This window comes from Corvus hawaiiensis, chromosome 19, assembly GCF_020740725.1.
Source record: "Corvus hawaiiensis isolate bCorHaw1 chromosome 19, bCorHaw1.pri.cur, whole genome shotgun sequence".
NCBI classification, from domain to species: Eukaryota; Metazoa; Chordata; class Aves; order Passeriformes; family Corvidae; genus Corvus; species Corvus hawaiiensis.
Window position 1 is genome coordinate 11,815,985 of NC_063231.1, and position 18,790 is coordinate 11,834,774.

The 18,790-nt window shown below is 52.0% G+C and overlaps 1 protein-coding gene across 3 annotated transcripts in view; it reads left to right on the forward strand.

The window, feature by feature from the left end:
• Positions 1–18,790, forward strand: part of STX8 (syntaxin 8) — an 88,370-nt gene that overhangs the window by 57,279 nt on the left and 12,301 nt on the right. The window contains exon 8 of one of the 3 annotated variants that reach the window (XM_048323689.1): positions 786–910. The exons of 1 other annotated variant lie outside the window; for it this stretch is intronic. In XM_048323689.1, the coding sequence (XP_048179646.1) occupies positions 786–874 (89 nt within the window). In that variant the 3' untranslated portion in view covers positions 875–910. Of the gene's footprint in view, positions 1–785; positions 911–3,177; positions 3,596–18,790 lie in introns of those variants that run through there. One more of the 3 variants, XM_048323688.1, reaches the window with a different exon arrangement.

Consider the following 18,790-nt stretch of genomic DNA (forward strand, 5'->3'; position numbering starts at 1 on the left):
TTACCTGCCTGGCCCAGGGGCAGCCTCTGCCCCTCTGCCCTGCTCAGGCCTGGCACAAACCCCCAGGTTGTCCTGGGTGGGTTGTTTCATTCACAGCTTATTTCCAGTGCCATTTTTCTCGCTGGCCCGAGCGCTGTTGACAGCGCCCGCCCTCGCCGTGCCCAGGGAAGGCTGTCCTGTCTCCCTTGGTGGCCTCGGGCAGCCCCACACTGGTGTCACTGGGAACTCCCAAGGGTTGCAGCAGAAGAGTAACCACGGGATAGACTCCAGCCTGCTGCATGTATGAAATTATTGTTGAAAATCATTAGTCATCCGCAGGCAAATGTTTGCACGCTGCCTGGCATTGTTTTCCTCCTTCCCAGTGAGTGCTGGGCATTAGGAGGGGTGGGGGGACATATAAGTTTCTGAGATTTCAGAAATTTGCATTGAGCTTTCACCAGAGTGTTCACACAAATCATCAATCAAGTGCTAGGCTGCCTGTACCAGCTTTGCTGCAGGAATGGCTGCGTGCACAATCCTGACTTTTCAGCCTCACCACTGGCGCTCTTGGGTTGGTTTGTGCTCTCTTTTCCAGTCTGGGCACCTTCAGGGGTTTCTGCAGAGTAACACTCAACTAACCATTTCTCAGTAGCTTTTTTATTAGAAACTTTAACCCTCAGAATGCCCTCTTAAGAACTGCATTTCAAAATTTGCAAATAAACTAAAGTATAATTAATGCTGAGATGCTGGGGGATGTTGTGGTTTAACCCCAGCCCCCCAGAGCCACCCTCTCCCTGTCCCCACAGGAAGCATCCCTGCAGTCTGTGGGCCACCCCTGGGAAATGTCTGTGAAAAGCCCATAAAAGTCCAGAAGATGTTCCCTGAGTTCATTTAGTCCACGGCTCTGGACGCTGGTGGTCACTCAGGACAGGTGAGCTGGTGTTCTGTGGTTGCTGGGCACCAGAGCCAGCTCAGGTCAGCGCTGCACTTGCACTGCTGCTTGTAGGGCCTCTCCACACTGGGCCAGGTGGATCCTGCCCCAGTGAGTCCAGTAAGGTGCAACCCAAATCGTGGGTCACATCCATCACAGTGTCCAGCTGGCTGGGTTGGTGTTCCAGGCTTCACAGCACAGAATCACTGAGGCTGGAAAAGCCCTCCCAGACCATCGAGTCCAGCCTGTGCCCAATCCCCACCTTGTCACCAGCCCAGAGCACTGAGTGCCACATCCAGGCATTCCTTGAGACAAGAACCAGTGCAGTGAACTCCTCCCTTGCTCCCAGCCTGGCTGGCAACAGGGGTTTGGTGCTTTTGGGTAACTTTCCCCCCATCCTTGAGTTTTGTAGTGGGATTTTTTGTTTGGTTATTTTCCGTAGAGTCACAAGTAGGCAGCTCCCTGCAGAGAGGATGGTTAAGCCAGGCTTTGGCTGTGATAAGAACATCCTCAAGTGTTTGTGTCTGGAGGAGCCAAGGGGATTTTAGTTACTCAGGCCACAGCTGGGAGCCCTGTTGGCAGTTGTGACCTGTGCAGAGGTGGTTGAATCTGAGCTGTGCCATGTGTGAAGTCAGAAATGTTCTTCAGGTCCTGCTGAACCAGACCACGAACTGGGATGGGGACCTGGGCATTGCTGGTTCTACTCCTGCTCCTGCCCCAGTCACTCTCTGGTGGTTCTCCTGTAGCCAAGGAGAAAAGCTGCTTTTGTTTCCCGGGGAAGCAACCCAGAAAACCATGACTTTGTCACAGTAAAAACAAGCAAAAAAAGAGGAAGCTTTTATTTCTGATAGCTGAGTCTGTGTCCCTCCCCATGCCAACAGCCTGAGGGCAGCAGACCGTGTTCTCCCCGTGTGCATCCCTCTGCCCTTTCAGATAAATGAGGAGAATGAGGACCAGCCACAGCAAATCCCCTTCTGGGCCAGGGCCTGTGTCCTGGAGAGCACCACCCCGCTGCAGAGAGGGGCCTGAGCGGTTTTTCCCTGTCCCTGGTTTTCTCCTGTTCCACAAGATGGCAATGCAATCTAATCGCCTCCCTCAGCGCCAGGTAGATGCTCTCAGCTCGCCTTTGCCTTCCTCCCAGGGAGGGGCTGGGGATGCCAAAAGCAGGCTGTAAACTACAGCAAATTAATCTGTACCAGGTGGGGTTTGTTTTGTTTTTTTTTTTTTTTAATCTTACCAAATCACCTGAATTAAAAACAGAGCTTTGCTAAACCCATTAATTGGAGTTTTTGGAAGGTTTGGTTTGTTTTAAAACAGGGTAGCTTGGATTATATAAGGTTTCCTGTAGAAAATAATGATTCATGCAGGCTGGGGCCTTTTTCTGCCAGGTTCTGTGATCTCTCTGTTCTAAGTTTTGCTTATTTTTGCCATGGATTTAATTTGTTTTATAAATTATGATGGCAGTTGCTCAGGTCTGTTCCTCTGACGTATCCTGTGTGTTTAGATGAGCAAGTCCCCATCCATTTGTTTTTTTCTCAGTGGAGAGGAGGAGCTGGTTCAGTTGCCATGAAATCAGCCTTTCCTGCAATCTGACTCTTGGAGAAGTTACTCTGATATTCCTCCCCAGTGCTGCCCTGACAACTGCACTGGCTCTGAGTCACCTGTCCAGCCTCTGATGGGATGAGATTTCTTGGCCTGGCAACTTGTGTATTTTCCTGAGTTTCTTTCTTTTTTTTTTTTTTAATTATAATTTTTCCTTCCTTCAATTTTGTTCTGGGTTTGTTGGTTTTTTTTAGCGAATTTTTGTCCCATCTGCTACCTGGAAGAAGGACAGTGCTGGTGGGGGGGGGAGGGCTTTGCCTGAGGGCCAAATGGGGCAATCAGGAAACAAAAGATGGGGCTGGGTGTTGGAACATTGCACTGAAATGGCCCTGGCTGGGGCGGCTGATACCGGCTGGATAAAGCTGAGACATCGAGACCTCCTGGAACACGGAGAGGTTGGAGAAAGTGATTCAGAGGTGGAGAGGGGGGAAGCCTGGTGCCTGGAGTAGAGGACACCAGGGAAGAGGAAGAGATCGATGATGAGGAGGTTGAACGTGGGTGATGCATCAGCGAGCACAGGAGAGGAGAACTGAGGAGATGGAGGTGATGGAGGTGGAAGATGAGGGTCGGTCTGGAGAAGAGGCCGAGTCAGAGTCCAGGTACGAGGAGTACACAGACAACGAAGGTGAAATGGAGCCGCGTCTCAAACCGGTCTTTATCCACAGGAAGGAGCAGATCACAGTTCAGGAGAGAGGAGCAGAAGCCCTGGGGCAGGAGGCAAAGAGGATGGCAGAGGAGAGGCTCAAGTACACGCTTCAGATTGGAGAAGAGGAAGCTAAGAAGGAGCTGGAGGAGGGCAAGCAGCCACTGGCAGCACTGGATGCACTCGTAGAGATGATGAGAAGGATGGGGAGGAGTACGAGGCCTGGAAGGTCCGGGAGCTGAGGCGTCATGGAGGAGGAGGAGGCAGGGATGGAGCGGAACCCGACGGAGCAGGAGCACCGGGCCAGCGGCAAAGGCACCACCAACAGGGCAGGAAAGGGCAAATACAAATTCCTGCAGCAGCACTGCCACCATGGAGCCTTCCTCAGGGATGAGGAGGAGGAGGGGCAAGAGGGAGTTCAGTGTTCCGGCCCTCAGGGACAACTTAAAGCTTCTTCCACTGTCACATGTCAAAAAGTTTGTTCTGAGTTGTTACCCCTGCAGGAAGAGTTGAAAAGAAACTTCAGCAGAAGAATGATGAATCTGTTGGTTAAATTGGGCTCATTTCTGGTGTCTCACTAATTAACTAATAACACCAAGGTGGTGGATTTGATCCCTGTATGGGCCATTCACTGAAGAGATGGACTTGATGATCCTTGTGGGTCCCTTCCAACTCAGAACATTCTGTGATTCTCTGTCTTCACTGATCGCTGTTGTCTTTAACCACACAATCCCAGACTGGCTTGGGTTGGAAGGGACATGGCAGGGACACCTCCCACTGTCCCAGGCTGCTCCAAGCCCCAATGTCCAGCCTGGCCTTGGGCACTGCCAGGGATCCAGGGGCAGCCCCAGCTGCTCTGGGCACCCTGTGCCAGGGCCTGCCCACCCTCCCAGGGAACAAGTTGTTGCTTTGCCACCTTGCTTTCCCATAATATGCAACATTTTTCCTTGGTTTTGTTACCTCAGAGCCCCCAAGGAGCAGGTGAGGAGCCCCCAGGTGACTGATGGTGAGAGGGAATGTCCCAGAGGGTGTTCCCAGCTCAGCAGGGACACTGGGACAAGGTCAGTCATGGTGCTGAGATGAGGCCTGTGCTGGTGGCAGTGTCCCACAGCCTGGTGCTCACTCCTGCAGTGCCTTTGTGCCCTCCAGCCAGCTCATGGCCTTGCTCCGCCTCCTCTTCCTCCTTTTCCTCCTCCTCCTCCTCACACTCACTGTATTCACTTCTCGAATATTTGCCTTAAAATTGCTCATGCTGAGGTGTTGGAATGGATTCAACTGATAAAAGAGAATGGACCTAAGCAGTCATAAACAGGCTTTTTTTGTAAAAAAAAAAGGTGGTTTGGGCTTGCTTTATGACTCCCCTTCCAGGTGGGAAGCACAGCATGTCCTGGTGCTGGCAGCTCTGTGTGTGTTGAGCAGGAAAGGATGGGAAGAGCCTTCTGGGTCAGAGGATCCCTTCAAGATAAATTTCTGAGAACAAGCTTGTTTTTTCCCCCCCATTACTCCTATTGGAAGGCTGGAATGGTCATAAACTTATTTCCAGCCTGGACTTGTCAGGGATACTTCATGATGCCCACGTGCAGCCCTTGTTCTGCTGTCCTGAATAGTTCTTTCCCCTTTTTTATTTTTTTTTCCCTCCAATATGTGTGTCCAAGAGATCACTCAGTGTGCCCTCCCCGCTTTTGTTTTGCAGGGCTGAACAAGTGTCTTTACACTTTAATCTCCTAAATTAATCTGTTTTCTGCCAACTCTTTTTTTTACACTTCTTCCTACTTAAACTTTTTGGATTTTTAACTACAGGAACCAAGTGCAGCATCCCCGGAGCCTTCTCAGGATTCTGGGTTTCTGTAAACCCTATAACCTGGCTTGTCCAGCAGCTCCAGCACTTCTCTGGCTGTTGGAAATACTGCAATTCCAGCGTGTTGGTGTCCCAGTCATTTTGGTTTGGAGCTGTTTGCTTGGGCCTTTCTCACTCTTGAACATTTTCCACTCAAGTTCATTTTCTTTCCAACTCACAGCAAAAACTATTGTTTATCCCCAGTGCATGGCTTCCTCTCCCATCCCGTGGAATTTCAGCCTTCCTCCATTCATCTTCACAGTTCCCCCTTTTTTTCCCCCGTTCAGTCCCAGCTTTCCTGTGTGTTGGTGCTGCTTTCCAGCTTTGTGTCAGCAGCAGATTTCATTAGCACACTTACTTCTTGTGCCAAGGTCATTAATAAAAATATTTAATAAGATCAGCCTGCTGACCATTCCTGGAGGAGCTCTGCCGGTGACCTCCATCCATTCTGATCCTTCTTTCAACGCCACTTCCCCTTTCACCAGTTTCCTGCCCTTCCAGTTCTGCTAATCCCCAGTTTTTCATTTCAGGATTTCCCATGTGGTACTGTATCACTTTGCTGAAGTCTGTGTGGGTAGGATCTATCTCACTTCCTTTGTCTAGAAAATTCATTATCTGACCAGCTAACCTGGTTAGCTCTGCGTGATCTGATTTCCCCTCAGTGCACTCCCAGTGTTTTCTACCCCTTTTAGCATTTTTTTTTTATGTTCTAATCAGTCTTGGTTTGCTCTGGAGCTTCCATCCTGCTCAGGTTGGTCAGACAGCCCTGATTTTAAGGACACCCTGAGAGTGGCATTTCTGGGACTGGGCTGTGAGATGTAAATCAGGCAGAGGTTGAAGCCTGGAGCTGTGAAATGCCATCCCTCCGCATCAGGAGACAGGGTGAGGGGAGAGGGGGAGCAAAAGGCAATAGACATCTTCTTAATTACATTTGCATATGCAGCTGTTCAAACAGACTGAACTTCACCAGTGCCTGTTCATACCTATCAGGAGATTTAGAGCAGCTGTTGTCAGCCCACGTAGTGAGACCCTACAAATCTGGTGGTAAAACAAGCCCCTGGGCACCCTGCTCACCCAAGCTGTCCATGACTGCAAAAGGCCAAGCAATTAATTGTATTTCAATATTGAAAAAAATGGAATTGTGTGAAACATCCATGGGCAACTGCTTACAGCTTGGTTTCCAAGGATGCATGTTGCAGAATTAAATCATTAATTTATATTTCTGAAAATGGTGATGAAATGTGTTAATTTGTACATGACCAAAGAGGCTCAAAGTTGCCTCCTTCTGCCTTTTCTTTCCTAATATGCTCAATGACAAAATAATTGCTCTCCCCGATCTGGAGCTGAAATACAACGGTGTTCAGGCTCGGGGATTTCGTACCACATTAAAACCTAAATTAGGGGGGAAATCATCTGGGTTAAATGTTTGCAGTAATTCCTGCAGACTGAAGTTCTGCCTTAGTCTTTGGCTCCCGAATGCTGGGCCTTCTGCAGCCTCTCTTGGTCGTGTCACCCTGAATGCACCCCGGGCCAGGGCTGTGCTGAGCACACAGGGCCTGGGCAGGGCAAGGGTCCAGCATCTGGAATTCTGCTTCCCAAGCCCCAGGCACGGCAGGGACACAACAATGCACGGAGGATGTGGTCAATGGAGAAATTAGTCTGCTAGGGACAAGTGGTTATGTTGTCTCTTCAGGGCTTTGTGAGATGCATGGAGGATGCTGATCCCACCAGAATCTGGGGATATAAATCAGCAGGGGCTGCGAGCTCAGATATTTCTTGTTTTGCAAAAGTGCAGTCGGATTCCTGCCAGTGGACTGGAGGAAAGTGTCCTCAGGCACATGGGAGGAGCAGTAAGAAAGGCCTGCCCTTGTGGGGGGTTTGTCAGGTCTGGGGATGGGGGGGTGTTTCTGGTGTTGCTTTAGAAAATGTATTGACTCCAAGTGAAAATCAAGCTATTTGTGCAGCGTTCACCTCGTGGCATTCAAACCCAGGAGTCCTGCTTGCAGCAGAGGGGTAACGAAGCCACCTTCATCCCACATCTGGAGCAGGTGGTTCTGTTTTGGGAGAGGATGAGGGATCTGTGTGTCCGGCCAGCCCCGTGAGCCGCGGCTGCAGTGTCCCTGTCCCAGGGCTGTGCTCGGGGTGCTGGCAGCGCTCTGGCATGGCTGGGATGTGGGGCTCAGGTGGCAACGGCCCCACTGGGAATGGTGGGTCCCTGTGACCCTCAGGAGGTTGGGCAATGCCAAGTGCAGGGTCCTGCACTGGGTCAGAGCGATCCCAAAACAGGCTGGGTGGGGATGGATCGGGAGCTCACGCTGGAGCTGCTGTGCCATCCCTGGAGCTGCTGTTTGCAGCGACTCCCACACCTTCCTGGGGAAAGCAGAGGAGGGACACTGGAATGTCACACTTGTTTGCAAACCCAGCTGGATGCTGGTGGTGGGAATGCTCTCCTGCCACATATCTGCAGCAGCACAGTGGGGTTGGCTGCTGGAATATGCAGCCTGTCTGCTTCAGAAGTGCGGGGCAGGGAGGGCAGGGGTTTGTGTCTGCTGCAGGATGATCACCGTGGGACTTTGGTGTGACACTGTGGTGCGTTCTGGGCTCTGCAGGTGTGAGGCTGTGGCTCATGGGGCAGTGGTTGCACTGTGGTTGTGTCCCCAGAGGGATCGTAGCACACAGTAGCTCCTGTGTAATACTTATCTCCTAAATATTCAAAAAACCTGCACCAGAACATTGCTCTGTTGGCAAGGAGAGCAGTACCACTAGCTCTGTTTCAGTGGAAACTTCATTTCCCAAGCCGTCCTCTCTGAATCCATCTGGTTATTACATTTATCTGTGAGATGCATTGGGAAGGCTTGGAAAACTTGCCTCTAATTTGCAGTAGCCTTTTGACGGAGGTGCTGCAGGCTTGCACCTCACCCTTGGGTCATTGTGGGCCTGATAATTAATTATATTTATCACTGTGGCTCCTGGGGCTGAGGGAAGCAGGGAATGGTGCAGGGTGTCCCCGCTCTCTCCTTCCCACCCCTGCTCTGTAAGCATCTTCCCCTCGATGCTGTCTTTTGTCAGAAGCCCGAAAGAATACACTTATTTTAAACTTCTTTCTGCCTCCACAGAAGGACAGTTTTATAGGATACAGACACAGTGCCTACTGGGATTTTTATGGCCTATAGTTTTCTCAGCAAATGGTTTTGAGCACAAGTTGGCTCGGCTGGAATGACCTTCTCTTGTTCATTAACTGTCTGTTGAAAAATATGCGTGTGGTGGTATTTGGAGAGCCTTGATTGGGGTTATTTTAGGTGGTGCAGGGAGGTCTGGGCCTTTCCTTCCCTCCTCATTGTCAAGCAGCAGAGGCTGCTTAGGGCCTGGTTTATTTACCTAATAAACTGCCTCTTTATCGTCTAGGAAATCCTCACATTTTTCAGCCAAGAAATCCTAGTAACAGGCAAACAGAGGTCTAGCAGTCAGGTCTGGGGAAACAACAAAATGAAGGTCAGCTAATATTGCTGTTATTCTCTTTCCTGGTGGCCATGACAGCAGGGGTGGTTTATTTGAAGATCCCAGACTCGGAGTCATTGCTCGCATTGTTGGTCCCCCGAGCATGGGAGGCTGTGCCAACACTTGGGATATTAATGTATTCTACAGATCAGTGAATGAGGAATTCCTCCGCACTCCTTTCTTTTGAAAAAAAGGGGGAAAAAATCCCCTTCTCCCCCCTTCCCCCTTCTCCCCACACTTTGTTTGCCGTGGCTTTGTCTGCGGGGTGTTGCTGGGCATCCCTAATGAGCCGGGCAGGAATCGGGGATGGGGCCGGCTGTGGGCCCTGTGGTGGGGCCGGACACGGCTCCAGGTGTGGCAGCTCCCACACGGGCCGGGCTCGTGTGAGGGGATCCCCGAGGAGGAGGAAGGAAAAGGCTCATCTGGGACACGCAGAGCGCCCTGATTTGCTTCCTCCCAGGAGAAAATCCTGCCCCGTGCCCCCGCGATGCCTCAGTGCTTCCTTAGTATTCATTCCAGCTCCCAGCCCACCCCCGGCAGCTGCTCCGAGGGGCAGCACTGAAGCAATTCCTGCTCCCGGTGACTTACTGCCAGGGCAAAAGTGGGATCTCTTTGGGAGGAACACGGGGCAACTCGGCCCTGATGATGGAATAAGTGCAGGGGAGCAGGGGCTTGGTGGGATGGATGTGCCGAGACTTTCGCGGGGTTCAGTGGGAATAAAAGCTGGGTCCATGAGGAGACAATTAATCCCACAGTAATGCCGGGGATCAGGGAAAGGCACCCGAGCAGGTTTTTTATATATTCCCATTCCGTTGCAGGAATTGTACTTGGATATTTTTTTAATACATTCTTTGATCCCTCATGGCAATATTAATGAGACGAAAACTCCTAAAGAGCTCTCCAGACACTGCCCTGCTTTGGAGAAGGGTGGACTGAAACACAGCCCCTCCGAGGGCTCCTGACACACAAGCAGCCCCTTTGTTCCCTCTTCTCTATCCCAGAGACACGTCTAAAATGGGAGGGAAATGAGAGGAGGCTGAAGAGGCCGGGAGGAGGCCGGGCATTCCCATTCACAGGAGGAAAATCCCGGAGCAGCTATTGAGGCCGGGCTGCCGGGCAGTGCTCCGGGCGTTTGAAGTCCAGACAGAGCTACTCCCAGGACGTAAGTGGGATGCTTGTGGGCTGCCTTTCACTTGGGCTTAATTAAGAAACTCCCAGGCTTTGTCCCGAGGGGGCTGTTAATGTGTGAAGCTCGGGCCCCCCATGCAGAGGGGCTGGGCTGGAGGGGACGCGCACACGGACACGGCTCCTGTGCCGTGGTGCCAAACTGCAGAGCAGTGAGTGGGGGCTGGCACCACCACAGGTCAGCCCTGGTGTGGGAGCTGGCACGAGCAGAGGTCAGCCCTGGTGTGGGAGCTGGCACCACCACAGGTCAGCCCTGGTGTGGGGGCTGGCACTGCCACAGGTCAGCCCTGGTGTGGGAGCTGGCACGAGCAGAGGTCAGCCCTGGTGTGGGAGCTGGCACTGCCACAGGTCAGCCCTGGTGTGGGAGCTGGCACGAGCAGAGGTCAGCCCTGGTGTGGGAGCTGGCACCGCCACAGGTCAGCCCTGGTGTGGGGGCTGGCACCACCCAGGTCAGCCCTGGTGTGGGAGCTGGCACGAGCAGAGGTCAGCCCTGGTGTGGGAACTGGCACTAGCACAGGTCAGCCCTGGTGTGGAGGCTGGCACTGCCACAGGTCAGCCCTGGTGTGGGAGCTGGCACGAGCAGAGGTCAGCCCTGGTGTGGGAACTGGCACTGCCACAGGTCAGCCCTGGTGTGGGAGCTGGCACGAGCAGAGGTCAGCCCTGGTGTGGGAGCTGGCACTGCCACAGGTCAGCCCTGGTGTGGGGGCTGGCACCACCACAGGTCAGCCCTGGTGTGGGGGCTGGCACTGCCACAGGTCAGCCCTGGTGTGGGAGCTGGCACGAGCAGAGGTCAGCCCTGGTGTGGGAGCTGGCACTGCCACAGGTCAGCCCTGGTGTGGGGGCTGGCACCACCCAGGTCAGCCCTGGTGTGGGAGCTGGCACCGCCACAGGTCAGCCCTGGTGTGGGAGCTGGCACAAGCACAGGTCAGCCCTGGTGTGGGAGCTGGCACCGCCACAGGTCAGCACTGGTGTGGGAGCTGGCACAAGCACAGGTCAGCCCTGGTGTGGGAGCTGGCACCGCCACAGGTCAGCCCTGGTGTGGGAGCTGGCACTGCCACAGGTCAGCCCTGGTGTGGGAGCTGGCACCGCCACAGGTCAGCACTGGTGTGGGAGCTGGCACAAGCACAGGTCAGCCCTGGTGTGGGAGCTGGCACTGCCACAGGTCAGCCCTGGTGTGGGAGCTGGCACCGCCCAGGTCAGCACTGGTGTGGGAGCTGGCACAAGCACAGGTCAGCCCTGGTGTGGTGCTGAGCTGCCTCAACCACAGTCAGCCCCCGCCCCAACCCCACTGCCTGTGGGGAAACAGAAATAATTCCTGAGGGTAGGAAGGGTTTTGTCCATGCAGGATCCTTCATCTGTCCCGATGGAGGGGCAGAGGTTGTCCCAGTAAAGGGCCAACAGTGGCTTGTACGTAGCTGGTTCCTGGGTGTGCGTTTATGTGGGGAGCAGTTTGGGGTTCCCCATCCCGGGAGGAGTTCAGAGCCAGGCTGGATGGAGCTCGGAGCAGCCTGGCCTGGTGGAAGCTGTCCCTGCCCACGGCACGGGGTGGAATGAGACGATCTTTAAGGCCCCTTCCAGCCCAAACCGTTGCATCATTCCATGATTCTGTATTTTGTGTCTAGTGAAAGTGTTTCTCCCACTCCAGTGGGAGACTCCAGACCTTGTGGTTTCACTGGCATTTGCCCCTTGGCTCCTTGTTTCTGGGTGCCTGTGAGAAAAGACAAGTGGTTTACACAGCCCAGCGTGTGTCATGAGGGGTAGGTTTGGAGCATTGTGGGCATATTTGCAAAACTGTCCCAAATCTACCAAATTCCAGGTGTTGGGAAAGTATAACCTGTCCAGAAGTGAAGATATTCCTGGCTTTAATGCTTCTCCTGAGCTTGGAGATTTTATTTAGCTCCGAGGTTTCCAGCTCCTGCAGGGCTGGGTGGGTTGGTTCTGCAGCAGTGTTTATAAAGTCTGGGGGATCCCAGCAGACAATGTTTGGTGTTTAGCTCTAGAGCATTAGCAAGGTGACAGTGCTGCTAAAAAGCTTTGGAAAAGCACCTTATTGGAGCCAAAGTGACTCATTCCTGCTAGAAAAGCCACAAATGTTTTTCTGGCATTTAAGTAAAATGCAAAAATATTCATTTCCCACCTTGATATTGAATTAAAGACTCAAAAGTGAGGGGAAAAAGCCCCGTGCTTAGGTCTTCTAGAGAAACAGCAGCAGTGCCAAATGATTCATGCTGGGTATTTTACAACATGGGGCAAGGCAGTGCCATAAACAGGAACATTCCCAGTTTCCTGAGATGAGATGATTGGATTTCTTCCTGTGAGTTGTGCATTCTGTGTTTCCAGACTTAGGAACACTCCATTTGGCATGGTGTGTTTGGACAAGACTCGGATCCCTTGGGATCTGACTTTGGGGAGAGGTTTAAAGCTGATCTGTGTTTGCTGTCAGACCTGCCGGTTTGGATGGGGGATGTGGGGGAGAAGTGGCTCTTCAGCCTTCTCACTGCACCTCAGCCCTTGGCTGCAATTAGAATTCCTTCATTTCTGCACCTTTCCCAGTTCACTGCTTCTGCTTTACTGGTTATAGTGGTAATGACAGCATTATTGACATTCCCTTGGTTCCTTTGCCATGTCCTCTGAGCCTCTTCCATCGTTCAATGCTTTAATTGTTTGCCATCACCTTTGGTACCTGGGAGATGCTGTTTGCTCTGGCTCTGGATGCAGCTCTGCCCATGAATGCAGGATAAGCTCAGTCCTCCCCTGTGTTCCTCTGCCCTTGTTGGAGCAGTCACAGCATATTTGTGTGTGAATGTTGGTGGTTACAGAGAAACTGTCTTGGACAGGAATATCTTGAGTTTGGATCAGGCAGCCCTGCCCAGTGATGAAAAGCTGTTCCTGTGCTGGGATCCTCTGCTGAGACCTCTCTGCCACTGGATTTGCTCCAGCCCGGAGTGTATCCAAGGAGCTGCTGTGCTGGTGTCCCTGCAGCAGAGTCAGGCTTTACAGCTTCAGATTCTCCTTGAAATAAGGAGCTGGTGAATGTAGGGGCTCGCTGTTTTCTGTGCTCTACCAGCCCTGAGGAGACAGGGAAAGCTGAGTTCAGGTACTCAGCAACTGCCCAAAATCCTGGGTGGGGAGGCCTTGGAGCAGCCTGGGACAGTGGGAGGTGTCCCTGCCATGGCAGGGGTGGCACTGGGTGGGCTTTAAGGTCCCTTCCAACCCAAACCATCCTGTGACTCCATGATTCCAGGATGCCCAGGCTTGCTCCCCTTACAAAATCCATGCTGTATTTTGGCTGCCAGAGGGGCACTGGAGATCATCTTCCCGGGAAGGAAGAGTAGAACTGATTCTCCTTTGCTGCTGTGTGAATGAAGATCAAAGCGGTGCGGGTGGCTTTTTGGTGGCCATCTTTTGTCCTGCTAATTCTGGCAATAAGGACATGGTTAAGTCATCAGAGGGCCTGGAATTGGGGAGTATTTAGGTGTTAAACAGCCTGGAAGTTGAGGTGGCAGCTCCCAGAAGGGAATGGTGTCCGTAGGTGGGCACTCAGGTATTTTTATGGGATATGACTGAACAAGTTCTACAGCAGACAAGTTCCAGTCGTCTGCTTCCTGCTTGATTTGGCTCAGGACACGGAGAGCCCAGCGTGAGGTAAGGGTGGGTTTGCCTGGGCTCTGCTCAGTGCCTGCCTGTGGCGTGGCCTGGCTCTATGACTCGGAGATTGGGGGGATCCCCATCTCCTTTTCAAGCCTGCATTCAGCATTAGTCAAGAAAGAAATAGGGATCGGGGCGGGGGGGGGGGGGGGGGGGCAGGAAATGTGTTATTTCTGCTCTTGGGTCCTTAGAGAATCACAGAGTGGTCTGTGTTGGAAGGACCTTAAAGCCCATCCAGTGCCACCCCTGCCATGGCAGGGACACCTCCCACTGTCCCAGGCTGCTCCCAGCCCCAGTGTCCAGCCTGGCCTTGGGCACTGCCAGGGATCCAGGGGCAGCCACAGCTGCTCTGGGCACCCTGTGCCAGGGCCTGGCACCCTCACAGGGAGGAATTCCTGCCCAATATCCCATCTAACCCTACTCTCCTTCATCTTAAGGCCGTTCCCCCACCCTGTCACTCCATGCCTTTGTCTGAACTCCCTCTCCAGCTCTCTTGGAGCCCTTTTAGGCACTAGAAGGAGCTCTAAGGTCTCCCTGGAGCCTTCTCCAGGCTGAACAACCTCAAGTCTCTCAGCAGGAGTACCTAGCCCGATACTTTCCTTCTTCGGAGCTATCCCACCACGCAGCTTCCAGGAAGATGAGCCCTTCTCAGCAGGTTGGTCACTGGGTTGTGCAGTTTATCCTTTTAGGTACCAGGGGTGAAACCATCCCTGGTGCTGGAGTTTCCTTTGATGGAACTAGACTGCACTTCAGGAGTCCTCAGCTGTCTAACTTCTTGCATAAGAGACTTTCTTTGAGAGATATTTTTAAAGACATCTCTGATAAAAATACCACAGGTGGGAGGGAGAACTCTCGGCACACTCACCTTCTCCAGTGTGATGGGGTTACGCCCTTTGCTTTATATAGATCCAGAAAATGGGGGATTTGTAATTCATAGGATAATGGAGGGTTGCTGAATAATGCTGTATAGACTTCTGTTAAACTTGGAGCCTTTAGTGACATGAAGTGTTATAAAGCCGTGTCTGAAGCCTCTGTGGAACACCCGCTCCTCGTGTCATGAGTTGGCAAAAAGTCAGGATTGCTGCCAGTACTCCCAGTATTCCCGGCAATTAATCCCCAGCCTCAGTCCCCGTGCTCTGTCAGGTCATGGTGAGTGCAGAGAGGGGCATCACCCATCTCCCATGGGGGCAGCCAGACCCTAACTGGGACTTCAGAGTCTCTCTCCCACACAAGCAGAGCCCGGCCCCAGCGCTGCAGCAGCCGCTGGCTCTCCTGCCACAAATGGGATTATTTCCCCCCTTTTTGGACTGCAGGAGCTGCTGTGCTGTGTTGGATTTGTTCAGTGCTCAGGGCAGATAATTGCTGCTCTCCTGTGCACTCCCAGGTGCCTGTGGAGGCTCTTATCAGCGGTCTGGGTGACCCTGCTGGTCCCAACCTCGCTCCAAAAACGCTGCTGATTTTCTGAGTTGTTTCAGCACGAACTGCTGGCTTGCTAAACGCTGCTGCAGCTTCTTCCCCTGTAAAATTTTAACATCATCTTCCTTTTTGGCGGGGGAGAACAGCGAAATGGAAGTTCATTGGGAAATGAATATTTAATGCTGCCAGGGAAGGTTCCTGATTGCAGTGGATCCTGGAGCTGGTAATGAATGTGCACTGTCGGGGCCGGGGGATTTGGGGTGTGAATTTCCCAGGGTCTAATCATCTCATAAGGCTGCTGAGTGTGACTCCTTCCCCAGTAATCTACTTAACTCAGTCATTTACCCCTCCTCTTGCCTTGCCAGGAGAATGAAGCTCCCAGGTTGTTTGCATGACAAGTAGCCCGGGATTGTCTGGCGCTTTGAGGAAGATGCTGGGAGTTAATTGGAGCAGCTGGAGTTGGTGGTTTCCCATGTTCACTGGCTGAGGAGCAGAGCTTTTATGGGCAGCTCTATTCCAGGCTGCACCATGTGTTTTGATAGCTAAAATACTAAGGAAAAAAAAAAGGTTTGCCTTCCAAAGGATATTTTTCTCCACCAAAACTAATCTCAAAGGAAAATGATGTTTGGTAGCTCTAGAATTATTGGATTTGCAGATAGGAACTGCTGTGCTAATGGCAGCTACTGACTGATGACCAAAGCAGCTAACTGGGAGATGTTCTTGGCAGCTGGTCCTGCTAAAAACCTCCTCTCAAAGCCATGAAAACCACAGTGAACAATATTGAAATAACAAAAAAAAAAAAAAGCTGCTAGCAAGCAAAAAACTAATCACTGTATCCACCTCTTCATTTTAAAATTAAGGATGCTCCATTAGAAGTGTTGTCTTTTCAATTTTATTAGGATTCCCTCCAGCAAACCTCGATTCTGCTAAAAATAAAAGGATAAACATCCCTTCATCTCTGTTTTTAATTTGCCTGCTCTTAAAGCCAAACACTGTGAGTAGAATTCCTGCTTGGAGATGGGCTCTGGGATACGTGGTCAGCCTGTGTTGGCTTGGATGGGAGCAGAGACAGAAAGAGAGGCTGAAGCACTGGATAAACTGTACAGGTTTTATTTAAATTATTGTCATATTCTGTGGCTTGCTTGAAATCAAACCCTGCCAGGCATCTCACTGCAGTCCCAGTGGTTTGCACCTAATATGCATTTCATTAACCATTTGCAGATGACTTTGTTCCTGCTGTAGTGCTGTGTGTGCAGTGCGGAGCTTTTGAAGTGATCGAGGCAGGAGTTGATGAAACCTTAAAAAAAATTCTTTTAGCATGACTTGAGAGTCATTCACGCACAGCCCTGGCAGGGTGACGCCAGGCAGGAGTCCTGGTGTCACTTTTCCCCTGGGTGGCTCAGAGGTGGGATTGTCTTGGAGATCTTCTCGTGCTGGCAGGGCAGGGAATCTTTTGTGAGTCTGTCTCAACCCCCTGTTCTGGTCTCCAGCTGCCACCAAGGTGGGTGCAGATGCTGGGGTTCAGCTCCATCTTCTTAATATTGAGCTGGTTTGATTTTTCTGGTTTCCAACCTGGTTTTGGTTTCACAAATCACAGAATGGTTTGGGTTGGAAGGGACCTTGAAGATCTTCCCATCCCACCCCTGCCATGGGCTGGGACCTTCCACTATCCCAGGCTGCTCCAAGCCCCAATGTCCAGCCTGGCCCTTGGACTTCCAGGGATCCAGGGGTGTCTGTTGCTTCTGCCCCTGTGCTGGACAGATCACAGCCCCCCCAGGTGAGCTCAGGCCCCCCTTGGAGTAGTCCCATTCCTGGCCACTGTCCTCAGATTCATGGGAAGCAGCCTTGGACCAGAGGTGGAAAGCCCACGCTGAGTTCTCCAGTCCTCTGCACAGATTCCGCAGGGCTTTGCCTCCAGTTCCCAGCGGGAATGACTGCATCCAAGTGGAGTCCATCTGAGCCCAGCTGGAGGCTGCTTGGGCTGCAGGGTCAGCCCTGCCTGGCTGCAGGACCAGGGAGAGCCTGGAGAGCCAAGGGGCCTCTCCCTGCTGCCCCACGCCTGCATGAGCCCAGCTCTTGTTAGCACAGCACCAACGTGATCCGTGGTTTTCATGAGGAAAGATAAACATGAAAAATCATTTATGTAAACTCTGTATAAGCTGGGGGAAAATCAGAATGAAATCCATGTTGCAATTCCAAAAGTGCATGGAAAGGCATATTTGTTTGTGACTCAGAAAGACGTAGTTGGCTTAAGAGTGTAATTTTAGCAGAATTGTATCACTTGGTTTGAGTTAATGTTTTGGAGACAGCAGAGTCCTCAAAACAACGTGAAATCTGGGGGATAAATGGGGATCTTCCCCATCAGAGCCCCCGTGGAGTCAGTGGAAGGCTTTCATAGGCAGCATTGCCTCTGCACTGCAGACTGATCCCCTTCCTCAGAGCTGGGCTCAGAAATGGGGACTGGCAGTGCTGGGAGGGAGCAGAACCTTCCCGCAGCAGGGGCTGATCCGTGGCATCCACGGAGCCTCCCGGGAGCAGGGCAGGGGCTGGAGGTCAGCTCAGGCCAATTCCACGTCCGTGCTGCTCCCAGCCTTGGAGCAGGGACGTGGGGAAGCCCAGGGTTCCAGCAGTTCCCAAGGGACACCCAGGAACACTTCTGCTCTTTATCCCCCACCTACTCTTGGCCGGGCTCGCTGTTCCCGTGCCGGGATTGTGGAGGGCTGCGTGCTGTGCTAAACATTCCCTTTCTTCTGCCAGCCCAGGGACTGCGACTTTCTTAATTGTGGATTCTTTTCGTTAATTGGGAGTGTTTGGAAACGCCTTGCACCTCAGCAGGGTTCAGTCCTGCGGGGTGCCAAGGGCTTTGTTCCCCGGCCAGCAAAGCACTTCAGCCTGGCTCTAAGAACACTTTACAGGCTGGAATAAGCTCATTGATTTCGGGGCACTGAAGGATTGAGCCAATACCAAATTTCTTCCAATGATCCCAGCTCAAATAGTAACATCCAGGAAAGTGTCCCTTGAATGTTAATGCTACCTTAAATAGCCACAGCTCCGGCTCCACAGTCAGGGAAACAAAGACTGAACCAGTGTTTGAGGGAGGTTCTTCTGGGAATAGAGGAAAAGTTGTGGTTAAAGGTGATTTTCCCCCTCTCCCCTCTTTTTTTTCCCCTTCTGTTCTGTAGTAGCAGAGGTTTGCTTTAACTGTGGTCATCTTCAGTGAGCTTTTAATAGATGAAGAGGAAACTGGAAGAGTTTGGAAAAGTTTAGAATAAGCAAACACTCCAGAGGGACTTGTAGTGGCAACATGATTAATAAGGGACAGTCCTGGTAATTCTATCAAAACAGAGCGATTGCAAAAGCATATGGAGCATCCCGTGTTTGGGCAGGAGCAGGATTGAGGCAAATGATCCAGGGAGATTTATGTGCCTCTTTGCTGGGAGAGTTTCTTCTCCCTCTGGAAGTGTGAGGGGAAAAGCTCTGTAGATTTAACCATAGGATTAGACTTCAGGAAAAAAAGAAGAAATTAGTAAATCAGGCAACTTCTTTGGCTCCCAAGTATTTTTATGCTGGTTGGTTGGTTGATAACAGGCTCCAATCCTTACACTGATCTTTTTTCCTTAACTTAAATATTTATCGTTTTTCTCTGTCAACCCCCACACGTATTCTAGGAATAACCTCAAGGAGCTGGAAAAGGGAAATGTTCTCCAAAAGGAAAACATGACACAAAACACAGAATCACAGAGTGGTTTGGGCTGGGAAGGACCTTAAAGCCCATCCATTCCCACCCCTGCCATGGGCGGGGACACCTCCCACTGTCCCAGGCTGCTCCGAGCCCCAGTGTCCAGCCTGGCCTTGGGCACTGCCAGGGATCCAGGGGCATCAACAACTTCACTGGGCAACAGAGGAGGTTTTCCAAGGCCTCCTGCCTGTGCAGGTTGTCCCAGTGCTCTCCTGGGTTTGCTGAACAGAAGTCCCTGCTGGCAGTGGAGGTGCGGAGCTGTGCCCTGGCAGTGGCGCAGTGACAGAGCAGCGTCACCGGCTCAGCCCTGCT